Source organism: Microtus oregoni, unplaced genomic scaffold, assembly GCF_018167655.1.
Source record: "Microtus oregoni isolate MIOR12 unplaced genomic scaffold, Mior012 000049F_ref0000343, whole genome shotgun sequence".
Taxonomy (NCBI): Eukaryota; Metazoa; Chordata; class Mammalia; order Rodentia; family Cricetidae; genus Microtus; species Microtus oregoni.
In genome coordinates, this window is record NW_024543223.1 from 4,633,820 (window position 1) to 4,656,897 (window position 23,078).

A 23,078-nucleotide genomic window follows, 5' to 3' on the forward strand; every position below is an offset into this window, starting at 1 on the left:
CTTCTGTCTCTCTACAGCTGCTTTTATATAATCTAGCAGGTGTAACTCTGGGATTGGGGTCAACCTCAGTGTGCCAAGGGCAGGAAAGGACACCCATCAATGAGACCTGATCCTAAGACCTAGAATAACACAATGATGTTATGTGAGATTAAGGGTCCAGTGAAGAATGAGCTCTATTCCAATCAGCAAAGATATCCTTCTTTCCCCTGGGAGGAGGAGAATGGAAGCAGAGGAAGCAGGAGAAGAGTGAGTAGGCAGGGCATTCAGAGCTAAAATGAAGGAAAGACAAGGTGAGAAGACACACAGCAAGGAGGAAAAGCTAATCAAAATACACAAACTGAAGAGTTAAAGAAGATGAGCTGGATGGCCCATGGCCTATTAGTTCCCTTTCAGAGGTCGCCCATACTGTTTTTAGGGATTTGGGGTGTCGATCTTTTGGTTATGACTTCAAGGCTGACATATGGTCAATGAGGAGAGCAGCAATCAGAGTGCCTCAGAAGAGGGCCCATCCAAGGGCTACAATAAAACAACAGTTGGCAAAGATCCAGAACTTAAGTCAGGAGGTGGTGACTATACATCTTTGTGGGAAAATGCAGAGACAAAGTTACATGAAGAAAACTGCTTTTCTTTCTTTCTTTGCTTTTTTCTTTCTTTCTTTTGTTTTCTTTTTTTCTTTTTTTGGTTTTTCTAGATAGCATTTCTCTGTGTAGCTTTGGAGCTTGTTCTGGAACTCACTCTGCTTGGCTCAAATACAGTATTTTATAAGTAAAACAAAATTTTTAGTTCCAAACAATCTGATAATGTGAAATTTTAAAAACTGGGACTATTATCTTAAAGTGCCTTGTCTAATATTTGAAAACATGACAATATGTATTTTGTTAACATCAAATTGTTATAGCTATATTCCAAGATTATATAATAAATGTAAATTTATATAGTATATAAATTATATTGTATATATAAATTATATAGTATATAAATTATATTGATTCTATAGTATAGCAAATTATATATTGTCAGTCTGTGAAGATAATTTAATTCTGAATTGTTTTGTTCTTTTGGTTTTTTGAGACAGGGTTTCTTTGTAGCTTTGGAGCCTGTCCTGGAACTAGCTCTTATAGGCCAGGTTGGCCTTGAACTCACAGAGATCCACCTGCCTCTGCCTCCCAAGTGCTGGGATTAAAGGTGTGCATGCATGCCACCAGGATAGGGGACTTTTAGTGACTTCTATTTTACTAGGGGTTATGGGTCTACTTAAATTGTTTACCTAACTGGGTAAAACAAACAAAAAAATCAAAATAAACACACAAAAAATTGTTTACCTTATTTTGATTTAACTTTGGGAAGTGGAACCTATCAAGAAAATTGTCCATTTCTTTTAGATTTTCCAATTTTGTGGAGTACAGATTTTTAAATAATAAATTTCTTGGATTACCTTGGTGTCTGTTATGTACCCCTTTTTGTTTCTGATTTTGTTAATTGGATATTCTCCATGTTTTAGTTTGGATAAGGATTTTTCTACCTTGTTGACTTTATCAAAGAGTCACCACTTTTGTTTCATTGATTCTTTGTGTTCTCTTTGTTTTTATTTTATTGATTTAACCCTTATTTTGATTATTTCTTGCCTTGTACTCCTCTTGGGTGTGCTTACTTTTTGTTCTAGAGCTTTCAGGTGTGCTGTTAAGTTGCTAGTATGAGATCTCACCAACATTTTTATGAAGGCATTTAATGCTATGAACTTTCTTTCCTCTTAGCACTGCTTTCATTGTGTCCCATAATTGGGTATGCTGTGTACTTATTTTCTTTGAATTCTATAAAGTCTTTAATTTCTTTATTTCTGTCTTGACCCAGCACTTGGAAGGCAGAAATAGGTGAATTTCTCAGAGATAGAGGGCAGCTTTGTCTACAGAGTGAGTTCAAGGACAGCCAGGACTGCAGAGAAACCCTGCCTCAAAAAAAAAAAAAAAACCCACAAAAATTTACTAATTTATTGTAAATTGTAAAGATAATTAAGATATACAAGTTTATGGTCAATCATCATATAAATGATCAATTATTTAATGTGCTCAGAACATATTCATAGTCATGCTAAGTAGAAATGAAATTAATTCATTACAGGGACAATCTTAGAGGTAGAAACCAGTATGAGGTCTCCCAAATGGAGCTTTTTAGGTTAGCCTGTATCCAGGATGAGGGTATGTACTTTGAAATGGAGAGTTTCGAACCCATCGTGAGGTCCAGGATTAAGGTCAAAACAAGGGTCAATATCCAGCCTTGTAGAGTATCCTCATAGCCTTAAATCAACCAACTGCTCCAAATGAGCCTCCAGAGTAGGCCAGTCTGATGTACAAAGTGAGTTCCAGGGCAGTCAGGATTATTACACAGATAAACTCTGTCTAGAAAAATACAAGAAGGGAGGAAGGATGGATAGATGGATGGAAGGAGAGAAGGGAGGGGGAGGGAGGGAGGGAGGGAGGGAGGGAGGGAGGGAGAGAGAGAGAGAGAGAGAACAGAGCTAGTAGAAGAAGGTTTTCAGGGATTTGGCTGAACAAGTAGCAGGCCAGTGGAGAATTTTCAGAATAAGAATTCTCAGCCAAACTTTCTCTTAGCCAGTGGAAAGTCTCCAGTGCCTTTAAAGGAGACAGAAGAAAGCTGCAGTGAGCTCCCAGACCACACTAGGGTACCCCTGAGTTAATTCCCACTGATTACCTTGTCCTGGTATTTAGTATGTTGCATGTGTGTTCTGGTTGATTGAAATGTGGCCTCCCGCTTAGAATGTCAGACTATGTCAAGGCAAAACAGTTACGAGAAAGAGAGGGTGGAGACAGTGGGGAAAAAAATTAAAAAAAAAAAAAAAAAAGACTGCCTGAGAGAAATGGTGGCCCTGCCTGGGAAAGTATGAGAGCCAGGAAGGTTTGTCCTGGGTGACTTGAGGGGGTAGTGAACTCAGATTTCCCCTCACAGGTCTTCAGCACCATATGTTAGATTATTTAAGGCAGCTATAGGAAGATGAAAGGTGGAAAGAAAGAGGCTTTGTCTGACCTTAGACAGGACCATGGTGAGGGGGGCCAGAATGCCTACAGAAGAAGATGGGATGCAGCCTCTTATTAGGGCAGAAATGACTTGTGTAGTCCTCATGAGAAACTGAAAAGTGTAGTCTTTTAGCAGGAAGCTGTTAAGACCCACTCTCATTTTCCTCTTCCATATCTTGCTCCTGATTTTGCCCAGTATTCATTTACATCATAGGTGGTTAGGTTCAAGTTCAGAGGGCAGATTTTTTTCTTGTTGTAATGTTTTGTTACTGGTTCTTTGCAGAAGCACTTCCCCTCATCTGAGTCTGTAGAAACAGGATAATTGATATATAGTTAAATTAAGCTGAAGTGTTTAGAATCTTAGTCATCCTAAGACTGATTTGACTACATGTGAAATGACACCCCTGGGATGGTGAGAGTATAGGTCAGCATTGCAGAAGCATCTCCCCGCAGCAGACAACATTTGTGTCTTTGTTGTAGATAACCAGACTTCGGTGGTGCCAGTAACCGTGTGCTCTCTCCTTCCACCTTGCCAAGGTCACCTTAGATCTTCAGAACAGCACTGAAAAGTTTGGGGGGTTCCTGCGCTCTGCCTTGGACGTCCTCTCTCAGATTCTAGAACTGGCAACACTGCAGGACATTGGAAAGGTTTGTGTCTGGTTATTTTCATTTGACCTGGGTCAGAGTACCTCAGCTGATTCCTAGTCATGTGTTGTAGGCACATTTACAGGTACAGCAGCTGGGGAGACTGCATCCCATTTTTTCCCCAGTACTGCAGTGTGTGGGGACAGTTCTATTAGGTCTGTTACCAGTGTGTCAGGTCTGATTACCACATTTTTTTCATTTAAGGGTTTTCCTTATACCTCATTTAGTCTAGAATGTGTTGAAAAACGTGCTCACAGGATCTTTTTTTTCTCCTTTGACCTTTTTAAACAGAAAGGGACAAAACCAGATTAGCAAGGGTGCCGACTGGCTCCATCCATAGCTCAGAAAGTAGAAGATCTGTGCTCATATACTATAGTTTTGAGTATAGTGGTCTTTCTCCAGCCCATATGCTCATACCTACATCCTTCCAGTGCTAAAGCTTTTGCTTGATCTCCACCAACACATCTCATTTCTAGAACACTCCATGGTAAGTCAGTCAGCCATCTTCAGCTTGTATCTCCAAGTGAAATACAGTGTTGTTGTCCCAGGCCCTGCCAACTACACATGTCGAAAATCATTCATGCTAATGTTCCTTGTATGAAATGGTATTGAACTTTGAAAGCCTGCCCATATCTGCGCAAAAGACTAAATTACCTAGAAATGACTTATAACACCGTCTACATAGTTGATATAGTGTATTGTTTAGGAAATGGTGATAAGGAAAAAAGCCTACAGAAGTCCAATATAGATACTCTGAATCCTGTTTTTCTATCCTGCTTGTTTTTTTTTCCTTTTTACCTATTCTATTAGGCAACAGACTGTTTTACAATTTTGTCTCTTCATTGTCTATAGTAGTGCCTGAAGTTAGTAACATTTAGCGAACATTTGTTTAGTGAACAGATCTTCTTATCAGTTCGAAAGTTGGTTTTGGTGGTCACACCTGGTAAGTTAGATATAATGGTACATACCTATAGTCCCACCAGAGGCTGATACTTGGTTAACTGTGGCAGGAGTTCAAAGACCACCCATATCAAAAACACATGAACAAGGAGAATTGTCTCATATACCATATAACCTTCCTTCTAGTATGAGACGTCCCTGTCATAATTCCATGACATTGACAAATAGCTCTCATTTCCCACTGACAAGTAGATCTTGTTATTCCACACTAATTTTATACATAACTGAAATGTATTATGTGTGAATTTTGCTTGCATTATGTATAATACACTTTTCCCCCACATAACTCCTTACTGATCTGTGTTGTGTTTCCTCTGATTTCTCCTAGCTGGTGCTAGTTTTGAGTGATTTTATTATGATGAGCCTTGATGTGGTTTTCCCTTTATTCTGTTTGTACCTTTGATTTGTTGAGTTTCTTGGATCTGGGACTTTGTAGTTTTCCACAGTTTAGAAAAACTGGAGCTATTTCCTGAAATATTTTTGTACCCTTTCCCTCACCCTGTCTCTTAAGGGTCTTTTAATTACCTTCTAAAAACCTGTATTTGGTTGCTTAAAATTGCCCTTACCTTATTGTTACTTTTTTCAGGATTTGGGTTTTGTTTTTCTGTATTAATTTTTAATCATATGTATATTTGTGTGTCTGTGTGGGTATGTGCATGTGAGTGCAGGTGTTAGCAGAATTCAGAAAAGGACACCAGAACCTCTGAAACTGAGCTGTAGGTACTTGTGAGCCACATAATGTGGGTGCTGGGAGCCATCAGGTTATTTGCCAGACAGTATTCACTCTTTTTTTTAAAAAAAAAAAAATTATTTATTTATTATGTATACAATATTCTGTCTGTGTCTATGCTCGAAGACCAGACCCCATTACAGATGGTTGTGAGCCACCATGTGGTTGCTGGGAATTGAACTCAGGACCTTTGGAAGAGCAGGCAATGCTCTTAACCTCTGAGCCATCTCTCCAGCCCAGACAGTATTCACTCTTAACTGCATTTCCAGCCCTCTTTTTAGGTTTATTTGTTTTAATTACTTTATCTACTTTTTCTTTCATAGTTTCTCTAAGCTTTTCTTTCCCATCTGCTTTACTATAAAATCTCATCCATTGTGTCTTTCCTCATTAAGTCTTTATCACTAGAAGTCTGAATTATATCTCCTTAAATATCCTGTCTTTTTTAACCTAAAAAGTATTTATTCATTTGTGTGTGCATGCACCTGCCACATGGAGGCCAGAAGAGGGTTGGAAGTCCTCTTCTATCATCATCTCCATCTATTTCTTTGAGGCTGAGTCTTTTCCTAAATTGGACACTCCATTTTTTTTCTGCTGTGCTGGAAGCCAGAAAGTTGAGCAGTCTTATTTCTTCTCTGCTTAGAGTTAGGGTTATGGGTGTGCACAGGTTACCCGGCTTGTTATGTGGGTGCTGGGATCTCAATTCTGGCCCTCAATAAGTGCTTCTAACCTCTGAGCTCCTATTTAACTGTTTTAAATAAATATTTTTATTAATTCTTTGAAAATATCATGTAATGTATTTTGATAATCTTTACTCCCAACAGCCCCTTTTATCTCCTCTTGGATTCCCCCCTACACCTTTTTATCCACCCTTAAACTCCCCGTGTCCTTCACTTTTAATTTAAGAATCCATCAACTCCACTTTGCATTGTTCATGTACTTCTCAGTGTGAGGCCATCCACTGGGATGTGGCAAATCAAACAGGCTCTATGCTCTTAAAGAAAACAGATTCTCCTTCCTTCAGAAGCCATCAACTGTCTATAGCTCCTCAGCTAGGGGTTGGGCTTATGAACCTCTTTCCACTTCCCACTGGAATGCTAACTGGTGTGATCGTCTGGGAGTTCACATTGCAGCAGTTCATGTTGCTTTGCTCTTTGACTCATGGTTCTCTTAACCTTTTTCTGTCCTTGTTCTGAGGTGGGCCTTGAACCTTGGGAAGGGTATGTAATATAGCTGCTCCATTTGTGCCTGAGCTTCATTTTTTATAAAGTTGTAATTAATAACTGATTTAATATACTTTGCTAAATTTACACACACACACACACACACACACACACATACACTAAAATTTTCTCAATACTAGGTTTTTGGCTAATTGATTATGTTTATTTTTGTTATTGATTGAGTTTTCCTGTTTCCTTTCCTGCTTACTAGTCTTAGATTGGATGCCTGATATTTTGAACTTTTCTGTTGAGTGCTGGGTATTTTTTATTCTGTTGTCTTCAGCCATCTTAGGGGATGTAGTGCTGTTACATGAAACCAGCCACTCTTCCTGGTCTTGCTTTTACAATTTGTCAGATGGGTTGCTGCGGTACCTGAACTGGGGTTCATTATTCTCTTCTCCTAAAGGAAGTCAGACCTAACTGAACATTTTACCCAGTGCTTGTCTGGTGAGAGTAAGACTGTTCCCAGCTTGTGTGAGTGTCCCGTGCTGCTCCTTCAGTTCTTTTTTTTTTTTTAATTTATTTATTTATTAAGGATTTCTGCCTCCTCCCCGCCACCGCCTCCCATTTCCCTCCCCCTCCCCCAATCGAGTCCCTCTCCCTCATCAGCTCGAAGAGCAATCAGGGTTCCCTGACCTGTGGGAAGTCCAAGGACCGCCCACCTCCATCCAGGTTTAGTAAGGTGAGCATCCAAACTGCCTAGGCTCCCCCAAAGCCAGTACATGCAGTAGGATCAAAAACCCATTGCCATTGTTCTTGAGTTCTCAGTAGTCCTCATTGTCCGCTCTGTTCAGCAAGTCCGGTTTTATCCCATGCTTTTTCAGACCCAGGCCAGCTGGCCTTGGTGAATTCCCGGTAGAATATCCCCATTGTCTCAGTGTGTGGGTGTACCCCTCGCGGTCCTGAGTTCCTTGCTCGTGCTCCCTCTCCTTCTGCTCCTGATTTGGACCTTGAGATTTCTGTCCGGTGCTCCAATGTGGGTCTCTGTCTCTGTCTCCTTTCATCGCCTGATGAAGGTTAATATTCAGGAGGATGCCTATGTGTTTGTCTTTGGATTCACCTTCTTATTTAGCTTCTCTAGGATCGCGAATTATAAGCTCAATGTCCTTTATTTATGGGCTCCTTCAGTTCTTCTGATGATTGTTTCTCCTGGCTTTGGGAGCTTCTTTATTGTCTTTGAAGTACTCCCTCCCAAGATCTTCAGTGATCTCTGGACGACTTGTCTTCTTGGTACTATATCCTGTGAGATGCAGTGTTCTTGGGGTCTTTGAACTCACTACTCGCGCCCTCATCCCCCAGCTTGGCTTCTGTCCCCTTGTTGTATTACAGCTTGGGAATACTCTTAAGATCCTTATCTAGGAACATCCTAGGGCCTTTCTAGTGTTTCACCTTTCATGATCACTAATATTTATGGCCTAATGTCCTGTATCTGAGGAATGTGGTGTCAAAGCTGGAATCTTTAAAATACATTTTGGGTCATTTCAGGCAGAGGAGGGTAAATGCAGAAATGGAAATCTCTCAATATTACATGGTGATGTCTGTGCTAGTGATCTGATTCCCTACAACTCTGGAGCTCCCAGAAGGCCAGCAATTGCATTCTTTATATTTGTAGCACCTAGTATCATTTCAGTGGTGCACCGAGAATTGTTTGCAGGCTGCAGTGAGTCTCATTGGCAGTGACTCTCACAGTGCCTTAAGCATTCTGTTCAGCTGATTACATTCAGGGCTCCACAAATGCAAGGCTTTTGACTCCTTTGTACATTTCTCAGTGCCTGCCCTGAAATCAGAATGGATATAGATACTTGATTAGTTACTGAATGATTGAGTGACAGATTTGGTGAATAAATGTACAAGAAAGCAATTGTAATATAATTGTAGATACAAGAGATTGATTTAAAATATTACTCTGATTATCTTTCTCTAACAGTTATACAATTTATATGGAGATTGTCTTGTTCCCAGTTGGCAACAGTAATCGGTCACCTGTGAGTCACTTAATACTGTACTCTTCCTTTCAGTGTGTTGAAGAGGTCCTTGGATACCTGAAATCCTGCTTTAGTCGAGAACCGATGATGGCAACTGTCTGTGTTCAGCAGGTGAGTATTATTTCCTGTCCTTTGGGATTCGTGCTAACACTTTCAGGTGAAGCAACAAAACTTAATTCAGTTTTAGAAGCTGGTGCTTATTTTGTGATATTAGGAAGGGTCGGGTGTCATTCTTGCTTGCTCTGTGATTGGGACTGTGAGGGGGCAGAGGGCATCAAAAGCAGCACTGGTCCTCACTGCTTTGCCCGTGTTTGCTACCTCATCTCAGTGGACCTATATCTAAAATGTTCATTTTACTAAGAATTATAGAGAATCCATGGCACAGTGACACCACATGGTGGGAATCTTCAGACGTATAGGGATTCACAACAAAACTTTCCATCATATATTCCTGCTGGATTTGCTACTGGGAAAGGAAAATCTTAAAGGGTGTTTACTTTGTTTTTGTTTTGTTTTCCTTTCTTCATTTTATTAGTGGTATAGAGGATTGAACCTGGTTTTATATATTCTAGGAAAGTACTCTGTCAGTGAAACTTTTTAAATTTTGAAACATGATCTTACTAAGTTGCTCAGGCTCACCTGAAACTTGCAACTTACCATTTCAGTCATGTCCATCCTAACCTCTGTCCATCAGCTGGGATTACAGATAGCCCTGTCCTGCTCATATTCATAAATCTATATTAAATTATATTATAACAATATAAAATATTGTTTCAATTTTTTCATTCTAGCTATTGAAGACTCTCTTTGGGACAAACTTGGCCTCACAGTTTGATGGCTTGGCTTCCAACCCCAGCAAGTCTCAATGCCGAGCACAGCGTCTTGGCTCTTCCAGTGTGAGGCCAGGCTTATATCACTACTGCTTCATGGCACCATACACGCACTTCACGCAGGCCTTGGCTGATGCCAGCCTGAGGAACATGGTGCAGGCGGAGCAGGAGCATGATGCCTCGGGGTAATAATTGTGGTGCAAATCTGTCATTGATGACGCAGAGATAAGTAATGAAGGCTGCTGGCTGAGCTATGTTGTAGTCTGCCATCTAGAGGTGGCAGGCTGGAGAGAAGGAACCCAAGCTGGCTGCCTGTGAAGCATGATTTCTAACTTCCAAATCCTGCCTTGGACTAGAAGTGGATCACATAGTGTCCTCACCTATTAAAAGCATTTGGTACTTGAAAGTGTTCTTGAATGACGGACATTCTTTATAGTAAGGTGCCATGTGTCAGTGGTGGTTTGTTCTATGACACAAAAGACTGCCTTCAAAATGGTATAATGGTACTAGTGTTTAGAGGTATTGAAAGTCACAGAAAAGTCTGGGGTGTGTTATTTTTGATTTCTACATGAATTTATTTTAATCTTTTTTATGCCAGGAATGTGGAAGTCCCGCCCACCCTTCCTTCTTCCTTTTAGGGCCTTATATGCTGGCCATGTATTTTACCACTGAGCCCCATTATATCCCTAATTTGAGATGCTATTCTGTGTAGTAATGGTAGTAGAATCCTTATTTTCCTTTTTATGATGACCAGACAATGTTGGAATCAAGGAAATATTCCTATTCTGGGCTTTATCTTGATGCTTATGTGTGTACCCATAGTTCCTGTTGTGCTGTCTTTTCAAATATTTTATGACATGGGTATCTCTCTATGTTGCTTAGGCTGATGTTGAACTTGTGGGCTCCATCAGTCTTCCTCCAAGAAAACCAAATGATATATATATGATAAATTACTTACCTTCCAGACAGCTCTCACCTTTCTTTTAAGCCCTCTTAGAGCGTAGACTGGGGAGTGAGTTTCCTGTAACAGCAAACATGGGTTCGAACTACTTCTGTAGGTACAGCATAGGTGCTGTGCAGCTGCACTCTCAGATGAGTCCTGTTATCTCAAGCATATGCAGCCCTTATACCCAATGCCCTTTCCAAGTCTCATTTTGACATGTTCTGATTATTTGAACATGAAGTTGAACTGATGGATGGCTGAGTACAAAAGAGATTATTAAAAGGTATTTGTTGTTTCTGCTTTTGGTCATTTTGCAGGTGGTTTGATGTACTCCAGAAAGTATCTGCCCAACTGAAGACGAACCTCACAAGCGTCACAAAGAACCGTGCAGATAAGGTGAATGGCATTGCAGCTAGAGATGGCATGTGGGCCATGCCACAGGGATGCAAATGGAGCTCAACGCTTTCTAGATTGGTTGCCAGAAAATTTTAATTGCAACAATGGTTTCTTTCATTTTTTTCCCTATAGAATGCTATTCACAATCACATTAGATTATTTGAGCCTCTTGTTATAAAAGCTCTGAAGCAGTACACCACCACGACATCTGTACAGTTGCAGAAGCAGGTTTTGGATTTGCTTGCACAACTGGTTCAGCTGCGGGTCAATTACTGTCTGCTGGATTCGGATCAGGTTTGTCTCTATGTCTGATAGTCACCATACCTAGCTGAATACAAATTACCCTGAAAAGACGCTGTCCCAAGTCTGTACCATGTTCCAGTTGGGTTAGGCTTTAGAAATTTCCATATGTTTTCCACATCTGTATACCTACTTACAACTCCAAAACAAGTTTGTTGTTTTTTTAATTTATAAGATATAATTTAAGATTCTGGTAGGATGGCATTTATGCAAAATTCATATTTCTTAAAAATTGGTGATCTTCAGTTAGTGCTGGTGGTGCTCGTCTTTAATCCCAGCACTTGGGAGGCAGAGGCAGGTGTATCTCTGAGTTCAAGGCCAGCCTGGTCTAAGGAGTGAGTTACAGGACAGCCAGGGCTATACAGAGAAACCCTGTCTCAAAAAACAATAAATAAAATTAAAAATGGGTTATTATTTTGATCAGAGAAGCTTCCTTTTTCAGGGGGCAGTGGATGTTGAGTGCTCAGCTCTAAATGGGACATCTGTTTCAAACCTCTTCTCTCCTCTAAGTCTCAGGGAACACTGCAGAATGAGTAGGGTAGGGAGTAGAGGGAGGGAGGGTGCTATGAAGTGCTGTCTCTGGACATGACAGAGCTGCTGAGGTCACAAACTCACTGCAGCTGTCATCACCTGCACAAGATCACACCCGTCAGCACCCCAGCATGACTGGAACTAGGGCTCAGAGACCTACCCTAGCTGAAAAGCTATTGGCAGTTTTAATGGCTGCAGGGGGAGGGATTGCCATTTTTCTTAGTGGTAGGGCAGCACTAGTTGTACTCAGTGTACCACCATGTCTTGCCCACCAGTCATAGTTACTATACAAATTCTCTTCAAGGAAACCTTATTTCCATGCCTTTTCCAAGAAGAAATTGTTTAGGTTGTTAAAAATTGACCATCATTTTTGTGCTATGATTTTTGGGCTACTCTTTCTGTGTGAGTTACAAGGATGTGCCAGTTGGGGAGAATCCTTGGCCTTCATAGACTCATGGTCATATCATAATACCAAGTGCATTTAGTTCAGCTTCAAAAGCCCCCATAGTCTTATAGTCTCAACACTGTTTAAAAGTCCAAAGTCCTGTTTGAGACCAAAGGCAATTTCTTAATTATACCACCCTTTGATTTGTAAAAGCAAATTACATATTTCTTATCTACAGTGCTGTAGAATATCCATTCCCATTCCAAAATGTAGGAATGGGGACACAGGAAATACTGAACCAAAGTAATACCAAAACCCAGTAGGACAAACATCAAAACCTATAGCTCCATGTATTCTTCTGTTCTTGAGTTTTTAAGGGTTTAGATGGCTCAGCCCCTTGAACTTTGCTGTTATCACATACACTTCTCTCTTTCTTGGGTTCTTTCACTCCATGTATGTAGCTCTTTGCAGATAGCACAGGTCCAACATCTGCAACATCTTGGTGTCTCCACACTCCAGGTTTTAACTTTCATAGCTTCATGAATGGCCTCTTGGGGCCTCTTGCAAAGACTCCTTTTCCTCATGGTTGCCTGGCCTTGGCAGTTGTCTGAAACCACAGAAGTATCTATGATCCTCTCACTATTGGATTTTTCATGCCTCCAAAGCCAATTCCATATGGAAAATTCTGCCAAGTTTGGCCAACAGTTTGGTATGGACTTCCGCCCCTTTGACCACACTAGCAACAACTTTCTTGTTTGAAACAATTGCTTTATAGGGGCCAGCAACACCCAGTGGTCTCCTTTCACAAGTTAGAAACTTAGCTGGATGAGGTGTTGCCCTTATAGCACACTTCTCATTGTTACAATGCAGACCAGGAAGCCTCTCCTTAATGGCACTAATCTCTTTAGCAATTACAGCTTCTCTTTCAGCGCACATATGGGGTATGGAGCAATGTTAATTGCTTGTTAGTGCTTTTTCTCTCCAAACTGTACATTTTTATTTCTGCCCTTTTTGTTCTTTTTCACTCCAGACATGCATAAGAGTTATTCGTAATAACCAGTCCATAGACTCAATGTTATGTTGTCTTTGAAATTTCCTTCATCAAAGAAGTTAGTCCATTACTTTTTAATTTAGACTCAACCAACTTCTTAGGACATGAGCAAAAAACAGGCAGATACTTTACTAAAATATCTCAGTAATGACCTCAAGTCTATTGGATAATAAAGATCTTGTTTCTTTCTGAAACCTCAAGAGCCAGGAGTTATTCTCAACATTCTGCATTATCCTTGCCACTTCTAGAACTACTACTAGTTCTGCTAAAACTGTCCATTAAGTTTTGCTTACGGTATGTAACTAACCACTTTCCTATTCAAGAGTTCCAAAGTTTTTCCACATTCCTCCAAAAAACAGCAATGGGGTTCTTTACAATACTTCACTTTTGTAGGAAGTTCTGAATTAGTTACTTTTTTACTGCTTTAATATAAAATACAGGACCAAAAGAAATATATGGGAGAAAACTTATTTTGCCTTATGGTTTCAGAGGGATTAGAGTCAGTCCATCGTGAGGACTGGAGAGATGGCTCAGCAGTTAAGGGAACTTGCTGCTCTTCTAAAAGACCCAGATTTGTTTTCCTGGCACCCACATGGCAGGAACTCTTTTGTAACTCCAGTTCTGGGGAATCTGACACCTTCTGTCTTCTTTAGGCAAAACCTTAACACATAATATCTAAAAATAAAAAAGGCCGGTGTGGCCACAGACATCTGGAACAGGAAGTTGAAAGCTCACATTCCATCCACATTCAAGAAGCAAAGAGAATGAACTAGAAGTAGGGTGAAGCAATAAACTTTCAAAGCCTGTACCCAGTGACATACTTTCTTCAGCAGGGCTTTACCTCCCAGACACTATCAGCAGGGGACCATTTACATCTGAGCCTAGGAAGGAAATTTCTTATTCAGGCCACCATAGTGTGCTTCCTTCATTCCCATACCCTGGTAACCTATTCTACAGTTGTCCTCTATGTGGTCTGTAGAAGAAACAGGCTTGGGGCTGTACCTGGAGGATAGATAGGATTGCAGTCTCTAGAACACTGATGGATGCATCTTAGGTAGAATACCTGTAAGACTGCAGCCTGCCTCTCTTCTCACTTTCCTACTTCCTACTCAGCAGAAGTAAAAATCATCTCCATTTGAGCTATTCATAATAGATAGAAAATTAATTTACTAGTAGATATGTTAGGTAGACTTGGCTGTCTTGCCAGATAATTTCTGTAGTTATTCTATCTAGAGTGTTTCCTCAGATAATTTCTGTAGTTATTCTATCTAGAGTGTTTCCTCTAAAACAGAAAGGTATTTTGTTTTTCTTCCTAAAATTGCTGCCTGTTACTTGACATTGAAAATGCTCAGGACTTCCAGATTTTTGTGTGCTGTGCCCATGTCTGAATGTATGCCCTCTGGGACCGAGCCTCATACCAGCAAAGCTTCCTAGCCAACCACTGGTGATAGTCTGTTTTTCTTACCATGAACTCTGGCCTCCTGTTTGTTCTTGTGACTTTCATCAGTGGGTCCTGTAGAGGGATAAATGCAGAAAACTGAGGCACAAACTCAGTTCAGATATGATTTACTAAGCAACTACTGAATGTCTATGCATGCCCCAGAACTGCAAAGCAATGGGTATAAGTTCTGTTGTTCATCTGTGGGAGTTTCTTCTAGGGTGATGAAATCTCACAGAAAATGAGAGTCACATAGACCGGCTCTTCAGCCCAGATACTGTCTCTGTTCCTAGGGTTGGCTTTTCCTCCTGGCTCCTCTAGTGTCTGTCACAGACAGCATCTAGGCATTGTGTACTACAAGACTCATGCTGTTAGATCACCACTCTCTGGAAACAGTTTTCAGATGTGATTATGAGTAATAGCTAGAATTTATTATTTTCCCAGTAAGGATTCATCTCTGTATTTAGTCACTTTGTTTTGTGAGACAGTCCTATCATGCAGCCGAGACTGACCTCAAACTTTGATCTGCTGGCCTTAGTTCCCCCTTTGCTGGGATTACAGGCCTATACCAACCTGTCTGCCCTGACCAGTTCCTGAAGGCATGCCTGGAGATATTCTGCAGCTACCTGACTTTAGAGTAGCTTTGAGAAAGTTATTATAAACAAGCTAATCCTACTGTGTATGTGCTTGGGAATAGTTCACAGATCAGTAGACAAAAAGGTACCTGGCTTTTATGTTGTAAGCCTGTGACTGATGGCAGCTTTTCTTTTCTTGATGTAGGTGTTCATCGGTTTTGTGCTGAAGCAGTTTGAGTACATTGAAGTGGGCCAGTTCAGGTACTACTGTTTAGTTACTTCAGTTATTGTCCTTGTTATCTAACACGTGTGATCCTAGGTCCGTATAGTCATAGGAGCTTCAAGTGCTGCTGGTTTCCAATGGAGGTCTGATTTACATGTTTTCCACTTTTACTCTGCTGAACACTTGCTGAAAACATTTCTCAAGATGTGCTTAGAAACAGTTGTGCATCTGTTCACTAGTGTGTTCTCATTTAACATTCAGAGTGTATATTTATTGTGACAGGTCACTAAGTGGTGTCTTCTTACATAGTGGAACCCTGTTCCCTAACTTTAGAGGGAACAATTTTAGGCCATGATTTAGTAAAGAAAGTGATTATAAACTTTAGTTATATTGACTGCAGTTTTCCTTGCTAGACATTAAAGCTTTAATAATCTAGCAGTACATGTAACAGATTTGTAATTTTTGAAAATTACAGTTCTTAATAAGTAGTTTGTAAAGCACAGTACTGGAGAGTGTTGTGAGAGTCCCCGAGATTTAGAGACCCAGGTCTTGTTCTGATTATGACACCCTGACTCTATTGTTTTGATCAGGGAAATTTTCCCTTGGTGTCTGAATTTCTTTAAGAGAGGGGAAAAAAAAAATGAAGTGCTAGGACGATCTTGCTGGCATCCAATGTTTAAGGTGCCTCTCCTGCTGGAGCTTCACTCTCCTAACCATTAGACTGTCCCCGTGAGCAGAGGCAGGAAACCCAGTGGTGTGGGTGGGGTTAAATGAGGTTGTAGAATCTGCTTTACCCTAGTACTTTCTCCTGAGGTTGAATCTTGACCTATGTTATGCTGTGTGTGCATATCACTTATCTTAGTTTTTAAAAAGAAATGTCTAAATGGGTGTTTTTGTTTCTAGGGAATCAGAGGCAATTATTCCAAATATATTTTTCTTCCTGGTTTTACTGTCTTATGAGCGCTACCATTCAAAACAGATCATTGGAATTCCTAAAATCATCCAGCTATGTGATGGCATCATGGCCAGTGGAAGGAAGGCTGTTACACATGGTAATGGGATACATGTTTGCTTGTTGTCCTTGGTCTCACCTCTACCCACTTTTAACTGAACCACAGCTCTGCACTGCATGTGCTGTCTGTGTACATGTATGGGGGCTCATGCATGCTGCACATAGGTTAGAGATGTTTGAGAAGGGAAAAAAAGCACATTACTTATTCACAAAAATTTGTAAACTACTTGAGGGAGATTAAAAAATTGTGAAATATATAAAAAAGTGAAAATATAAAAATAGTGACATGATTAAAATACAGAGAGATTCTGATAAATATCTCTGTTTATGAAACAAAATTTTAATTTTGTCATTTGTATTTGTTTTGTTCTTTTTCAGAGGGAGGGCATAGGCTCAATTCTGAGGCCTTACAAGAGCAAAGTACTTTAATTTTGATCACACCTCTAGACTTAGAAGAATTTTAAATCTAGCTTGTCAAATCAAATTTTGACTTTTTTTTTTTTTTGATACAAGTCCTCATGTATCCCATGCTGACTTGAAGTCACTATGAAACCCAGGATGGCCTAGAACTCCTGATTCTCCTTCTACCTCCTGAGTGCTGGGATTATAGGCATGATTACTATTCCCGGTTTGTAAGGTGTAGGGATTGAACCCAGGACTTCGTGCATGCTACTCAACTTTCTACAAATGACCTGCATTCACAACTCAAAATTTTGAATTTGTCCTTCCTTCCTTCCTTCCTTTCTTTTTTTGTTCTTTTGAGACAGGGTTTCTCTATGTAACAGTCCTGGCTGTCCTGGAACTCACTCTGTAGATCAGGGTGGCCTTGAACTCGCAAAGATCTGCCTGCCTCTGCCTCCTAAGTAAAGGAATTAAAGGTATATGCCACCAAACCTAGCTATAAATTCTGATTTCTTTTTACTGGTTTTGGTGTTGTAGTTGGACATTTCCTTGGGGAAAACAAAACCTTGGGGTTTTCTGTTTTGCTACATTATATTTTAGAAGATAAGCTATTCAATGTTTAATAAACCACACTGAATTTTATATACAACTATATATATATATTTTTTTTTTAATTTTTTGAGACAGGGTTTCTCCATAGCTTTTTTGGTTCCTGTCCTGGAACTAGCTCTTGTAGTCCAGGCTGGCCTCGAACTCACAGAGATCCGCCTGCCTCTGCCTCCCGAATGCTGGGATTAAAGGCGTGCACCACCACCGCCCGGCTTAAAACTATATTTTGTAAGCATGCTGCATGAAAGTAAAAGGCTAATCAGTTTAAAACTATGGGGAAGCTAAAGTTTTTTTTGCACATTGTTTTTTAAAACCCCTGCACTTCAAGTTGATGCCATGGCTGCCTGATTATTTTGCTGAAGCTTAAGTATGAACCATAGCTAATGGTTTGCCACTTAGCTTTCCCCCTTTAGCTGATAAAGTAGGTGTGGTGTGTATTTTAAGTATGTTCTGTAGCTCTATGATGGTGTATGCCTCTGTTAATGGCCTTCCTGAGGTGGAGGCAGGATGACCGTGAGTTGTGGCCAGCCTGGGCTGTTCAGCTAGGTCCTGACTTGTACATCAGCAACAATGACCAAAAAGAATGTGTCGTGATTCTTCCTTAGAACTTTTTTTTTTAATATTTATTTATTTATTATGTATACAATATTCTGTCTGTGTGTATGATGCCTGCTGGCCAGAAGAGGGCACCAGACCCCATTACAGATGGTTGTGAGCCACCATGTGGTTGCTGGGAATTGAACTCAGGACCTTTGGAAGAGCAGGCAATGCTCTTAACCACTGAGCCATCTCTCCAGCCCTTCCTTAGAACTTTTAACTCCAGTCTTCTAGCCTTTCCCTGTTGGATTCTCCCTATTCCTTTGTTAAGAGTTTAGAGCAGTGCCTCTTAACCTTCTGAGTGACCCTTTAATACAGTTCTTCATGTTGTGGTGACCCCTAACCATAAAATTATTTTAGTTACTACTTCATAACCGTAATGTTGCTATTGATATGAATTGTAATGTAAATATCTGATATGCAGAATATTTGATAAGCAACTCCTATGAAAGGACCATTAAACACCCCCCTCCAAGAGATTGAGACCCACAGGTTGAGAACTGCTGGTCTAGAAGCTTCTGAGCTTTGGTATAGATGCATTCTACAAACTTTGCAGACTTCACCTAACCTCTACAGGGGAGCCTAAACTGACCAGAGGCATTGATCGGCCCTCTCAGTCTTCATAAACTTTGCCTCTCATGCTCCATCCGAGCACAGACTGTGAAATGCTGATAGATGGTTTAGTTGATTACAGTCAAATACACAGACTGAAGTGGGAGGGATGGCTCAGTACTAGTCTCTCTTTCAAAGGACTTGGGTTCAGTTCCAAGCACCCATATGGTGACTTATAATGTCCAATTCTAGGGGATCAGATACCTTCTTCTGGCTTCTGAGGACACTTGTATATATGTGTTGAAAAACAAATAATAAAGTAAAAATTAGGAACTAGAGAGATGACTCGGCAGTTAAGAGTACTGGCTGCTCTTGGAATTAGTTTCAAGTACCCACATAGTGGTTCACAACCATCTGTGAGCCCAGTTCCAGGAGATCAGGCACTTTGTTCTGGCTTTCTCAAGGCACTGAAAACATGTGCTACACAAACATACATTCAGGTAAAACACCGATACACATAAAAAAAATGGTTTTTTTTTTTTAAAATACATGGATGTAAGGTTTCCTGGACTTGTAGTGTCATTGCACTGAGAATTAGTGGCAGTCAGCCATTTTACTTCATGCTAGGTTGCTTGTTCATCTGGAGGAAGTTCAGTAAGCAAGTAAATGCAAGGATGTTACATGGCACTGAGGGTCTGGATATGTGTATATTCTTTCCATAGACCACCAGAATGTGTGTGTATACAGAATGTATGTTTGCATATATATGCAATTCATGCATATTCATATCACTAAGTATTTGTGCATATGTCACAGATGGTCAGGGTGTTTGTGTTACCAAAATTCAGGAATGTATGTATGCATTTCAGTAGGTGTGCTGTGTACCAATTAAAGCCATTTCTATTATCATTGTTTTCCTATATGATACTCTTAAACCAATTAATTTCATTTGACTCCTATTTTGGATAAAGATAAGTAAGACCTGAAAAAAAAATTCTTAATTTAATGAGTCAGTTTTTAACTGTATAATAAATCTAATATCTTGACTTATAATGTATTATGTAACTGTATTGATATCTCATTTGTATTTAAATAAATAAAGTTTGCTTGAAGTTCAGAGAGTGAAACAGCTTCACTGGTCAGCCTTACAGACCAGGCAGTGGTGACACATACCTTTCATCACAGTAGCTACACTAGTTTGCCATAGAAACTGGGCAGTGGTGATGTATACCTTTAATCCCAGCACTAGAGAGGAATATAGAGAGGAGACAGCTCTCACTCATAGTCACATTCTGAGATTTCTGAAACAGGATCGTTATTTCAGACTGAGGTAGAAGTAAGAGTCAGTGGCTGGCTGTTTTGCTTTGTTTTGTTTTATCTTGGCTTGGTTTGGTTTGGTTCTTTTTGAGAAAGGGTTTCTTTGTAGCTTTGGAGCCTGTCCTATCTCTTATAGACCAGGCTGGCCTCACACTTACAGAGATCTGCCTGCCTCCTCTCCTGACTGCTGGGATTAAAGGCATGTGCCACCATCACCTGGCACTGTTTTGCTTTTCTGGCCTTCAGATTGAACTCCAATTTCTGTCTCTGTGTTTTTAATTAATTGTGCTAATGTAACCACAATATTTAACATCTTTTTAAGTAAAATCAGGTAGTTTATGCATAAAGTAGAGAGGCTACTGTTTTGGTTATTTGGAATGCTTTCTTATTTTAAAATTGACTTTGATTTCAGTCACTTTTTGTCAGAAGTGATACTGCGTTTGATATTAAATCTATGGTTTTTGTTGTTATTAGAAGCCTTCACTGACAAGCTGTTAGTCAGTGTTGAGAGGAAGAACCTCTTACAATTGCATGATCATGATTTCAAATACACTTTTTAACAATCCTAATCAGTCCATTCTGTAAGCCAAGTACCAACTAAGGTTTCCTTTATTTCTTAAAAGTACTTTGAAAGTCTTGATAGTTGTCTAAGTGTCATTTTTTTCTACGTAGCCTTATTTGCTCAATCTTTTGTGCCCACAGCCATACCTGCTCTGCAGCCCATTGTCCATGACCTGTTTGTGTTAAGAGGAACAAACAAAGCTGATGCAGGGAAAGAGCTTGAAACCCAGAAGGAGGTGGTGGTGTCGATGCTTTTAAGACTCATCCAGTACCATCAGGTAAGAGGAAGGTACAGTGATAGTCACATCATCAACATGGATAAGCATGCTGTTTCCATGAGGTTCTGTGTGTGGTGAACAGTCTCAGGAGCATTGGGTTCTCTGGGACTTGAAGAAATGGTAGTGAGCCAGCCGATGGTGGCACATGCCTTTAATCTCAGCCCTTGGCAGGCAGAGGCAGGTAGATCTCTGTGAGTTCGAGGTCAGCCTGGTCTACAAAGTGAGTGCCAGGACACGCACCAAAGCTACACAGCAAAACCCGTCTCAAAAAACAAAAACAAAAGTAAATGGCAGTGAAAGAAGAAAATGCACTAGGTACTAAATGTAACAGAGGCTGTTTATTCTCAAACATGGTTCAAGCATCAGTTAATTGGCAGTGTTGATCTAAACCACTGACTTTTTAAAAATACTAGAAATTTTAAATCTGAAATAAAATAAATAGGTATTTACTTCTTGAAACAGTCACTTTTTTTTTTTATTTGTACTCATTTCTAGTTTTGTTTCCCCTAAGCTGGAACAGGGATTTTAAATGCTATGAGTCAATCCATGTGTGGAAATGTAGTTTTCTTAATTTTTGTCCTTTTAAACTTATACTTTTGCCTGTCCCTCTCTATTTTGTTAGTTCCTTTCAGCTGCCTTTCTCTGAATCTTAATGAAAAACCACAAGTTTAAACAGCACTTTCTTTGTTACATTTTGATCAATCGTTGTAATATTTAACTAAATGTTTAATGCTTAGTTAAGTCACATGACTACAATAAAAAAATACAAGAGGCAAAAAGTAATTTGAGAGTAAGCAGATGACCCTGGGAAGCATGGCAGGGCTGGTAGTGCCTTGGGGAAGATTATACCACTTGTGCATACACAGGTCAGGGTCTCAGTATGCCTCATGGAGATTCTTGAATGCCCATGAACTAAAGGGGAAACGAGGTTCTTGTGTAGCATGAGCACTGCACTTGGACCTTGAAGAGAGGCAGCTTTGGGCATGCAGTAGTAGGATTAGGCTTTATGTTGTCCCTGAGGTGGTGTGCATCTTTTATAGCAGCCATATTTTATAACTCAGGGATTAGCAGATTCTTTTCTGTAAACCACAAACTAACCAGCATTGCAAGCTTTGTGGCCTTCCCAGTCTGTAGTACCTGGAAAGTAGATACAGACAGTCTGTGTACAGATGGCATGACTGTGTTCCAATAAGACTTTCTCTACAAAATGGGCTGTGGACCAGGTGTCTCTGTTACAAACTTTTTCTAGGTCATAGATACATCTATTTTGAATGACCAAAATGACTACCAATAAACTCATGCTCAGCTTTGTATGACTGTTGTGAGGGCTAATCGAAAATAGATTGATTTTGCAAAGAGCACTGAGGTGGATTTAAAGTACATAGATATCCATCCCATAGAGTGTTTATTCAAGGCTGTCTTTGAGTTCTGCAGATTAATGTAAGTCTGATTTTTCCTTGATCTCTTTCTTCATGAAATGTTATAATGCCGTAGAAATAATACTGATTACTACGAGTCTTCCTGAGCCCAGCATGGCTCTGGCTCATCCATGCCCTTGGAGCTTACTGCATCTGTCCTTGTGTATGTGGGGTTTGTTTGTTTGTTTGTTTTGGTCTGCTTCACATTCACATATCACAGGATATAGATTGTGTGACTTTCTCAGTCTTCATTGGGGATTATATATCTTTGAACCAGAGAGTTGCCCTGCTGAGCTGGGACCAATGTGGGATGTGACAAAGTAGAGGTCCTGGATCAGAAAGTACTCTGATCCTACCCATTCTTGCAGGTGCTGGAGATGTTTATCCTCGTTCTGCAGCAGTGCCACAAAGAGAATGAGGACAAGTGGAAACGGCTATCTCGGCAGGTTGCGGACATCATCCTGCCCATGTTAGCCAAGCAGCAGGTTTGTCACCGTGGTCTTGGTTTGCCATCATGTGTAATTTATTTCAGAGTGGACTGAGATGCTTATGAAGCTGGGGTTATGATCATTATATCCTGACAGGTTCTTGCTCTGAAAATTGTCCTGATTGCTGGTTGTGGGGCAAGTAGCTTCTTTTATTCCCATTTTCCTTTGAGGTTGAAATTACCTTCTCACTTTGTAAGTGGGGGAATTAAGGTCAGAAAGGGTATTGAGGTTTTCCATCCTCACAGAGCTTGAGGGTGCAGGGTCTGCAATTGGTTGGCCCAGTTCTAACTTACAAACTGAGTCGTTTCAACTGAGTCCTTTTTTATTTTATTATCCTGACTCCTTTATTCTAGTCAGTTATGTATTTTATTTGATCTTTAGCTTTATGATTTTCCATTTGTTTGTTTTTCTTTTTACTTACACAGTAACCTAGCAGTTATTCATCACTTGCTCAGAATTTCTATAATAAAATGACATTACTAGTTAATTCAGAAAATGCAGTCATCTGGCTATTCCATATCTTATGGAAACAAACAGCCCTGGCTCCTGGACCATGTGTGCCTTAAAGTACAAGAGTCTGCGTGACTTTTACCATAGCAC

The 23,078-nt window shown here is 40.1% G+C and overlaps 1 protein-coding gene across 2 annotated transcripts in view; it reads left to right on the forward strand.

Moving 5' to 3' along the window:
• The window catches only part of LOC121436398 (huntingtin-like), a 144,467-nt gene that overhangs the window by 67,812 nt on the left and 53,577 nt on the right, over positions 1 to 23,078 (forward strand). For both annotated transcript variants that reach the window (XM_041636237.1, XM_041636238.1), the window contains exons 29-37: positions 3,570 to 3,680; positions 8,606 to 8,683; positions 9,364 to 9,587; positions 10,663 to 10,741; positions 10,874 to 11,035; positions 15,227 to 15,282; positions 16,148 to 16,296; positions 20,436 to 20,572; positions 22,359 to 22,475. In XM_041636237.1, coding sequence (XP_041492171.1) covers positions 3,570 to 3,680; positions 8,606 to 8,683; positions 9,364 to 9,587; positions 10,663 to 10,741; positions 10,874 to 11,035; positions 15,227 to 15,282; positions 16,148 to 16,296; positions 20,436 to 20,572; positions 22,359 to 22,475 — 1,113 coding nt within the window. The remainder of the gene's footprint in view (positions 1 to 3,569; positions 3,681 to 8,605; positions 8,684 to 9,363; positions 9,588 to 10,662; positions 10,742 to 10,873; positions 11,036 to 15,226; positions 15,283 to 16,147; positions 16,297 to 20,435; positions 20,573 to 22,358; positions 22,476 to 23,078) is intronic.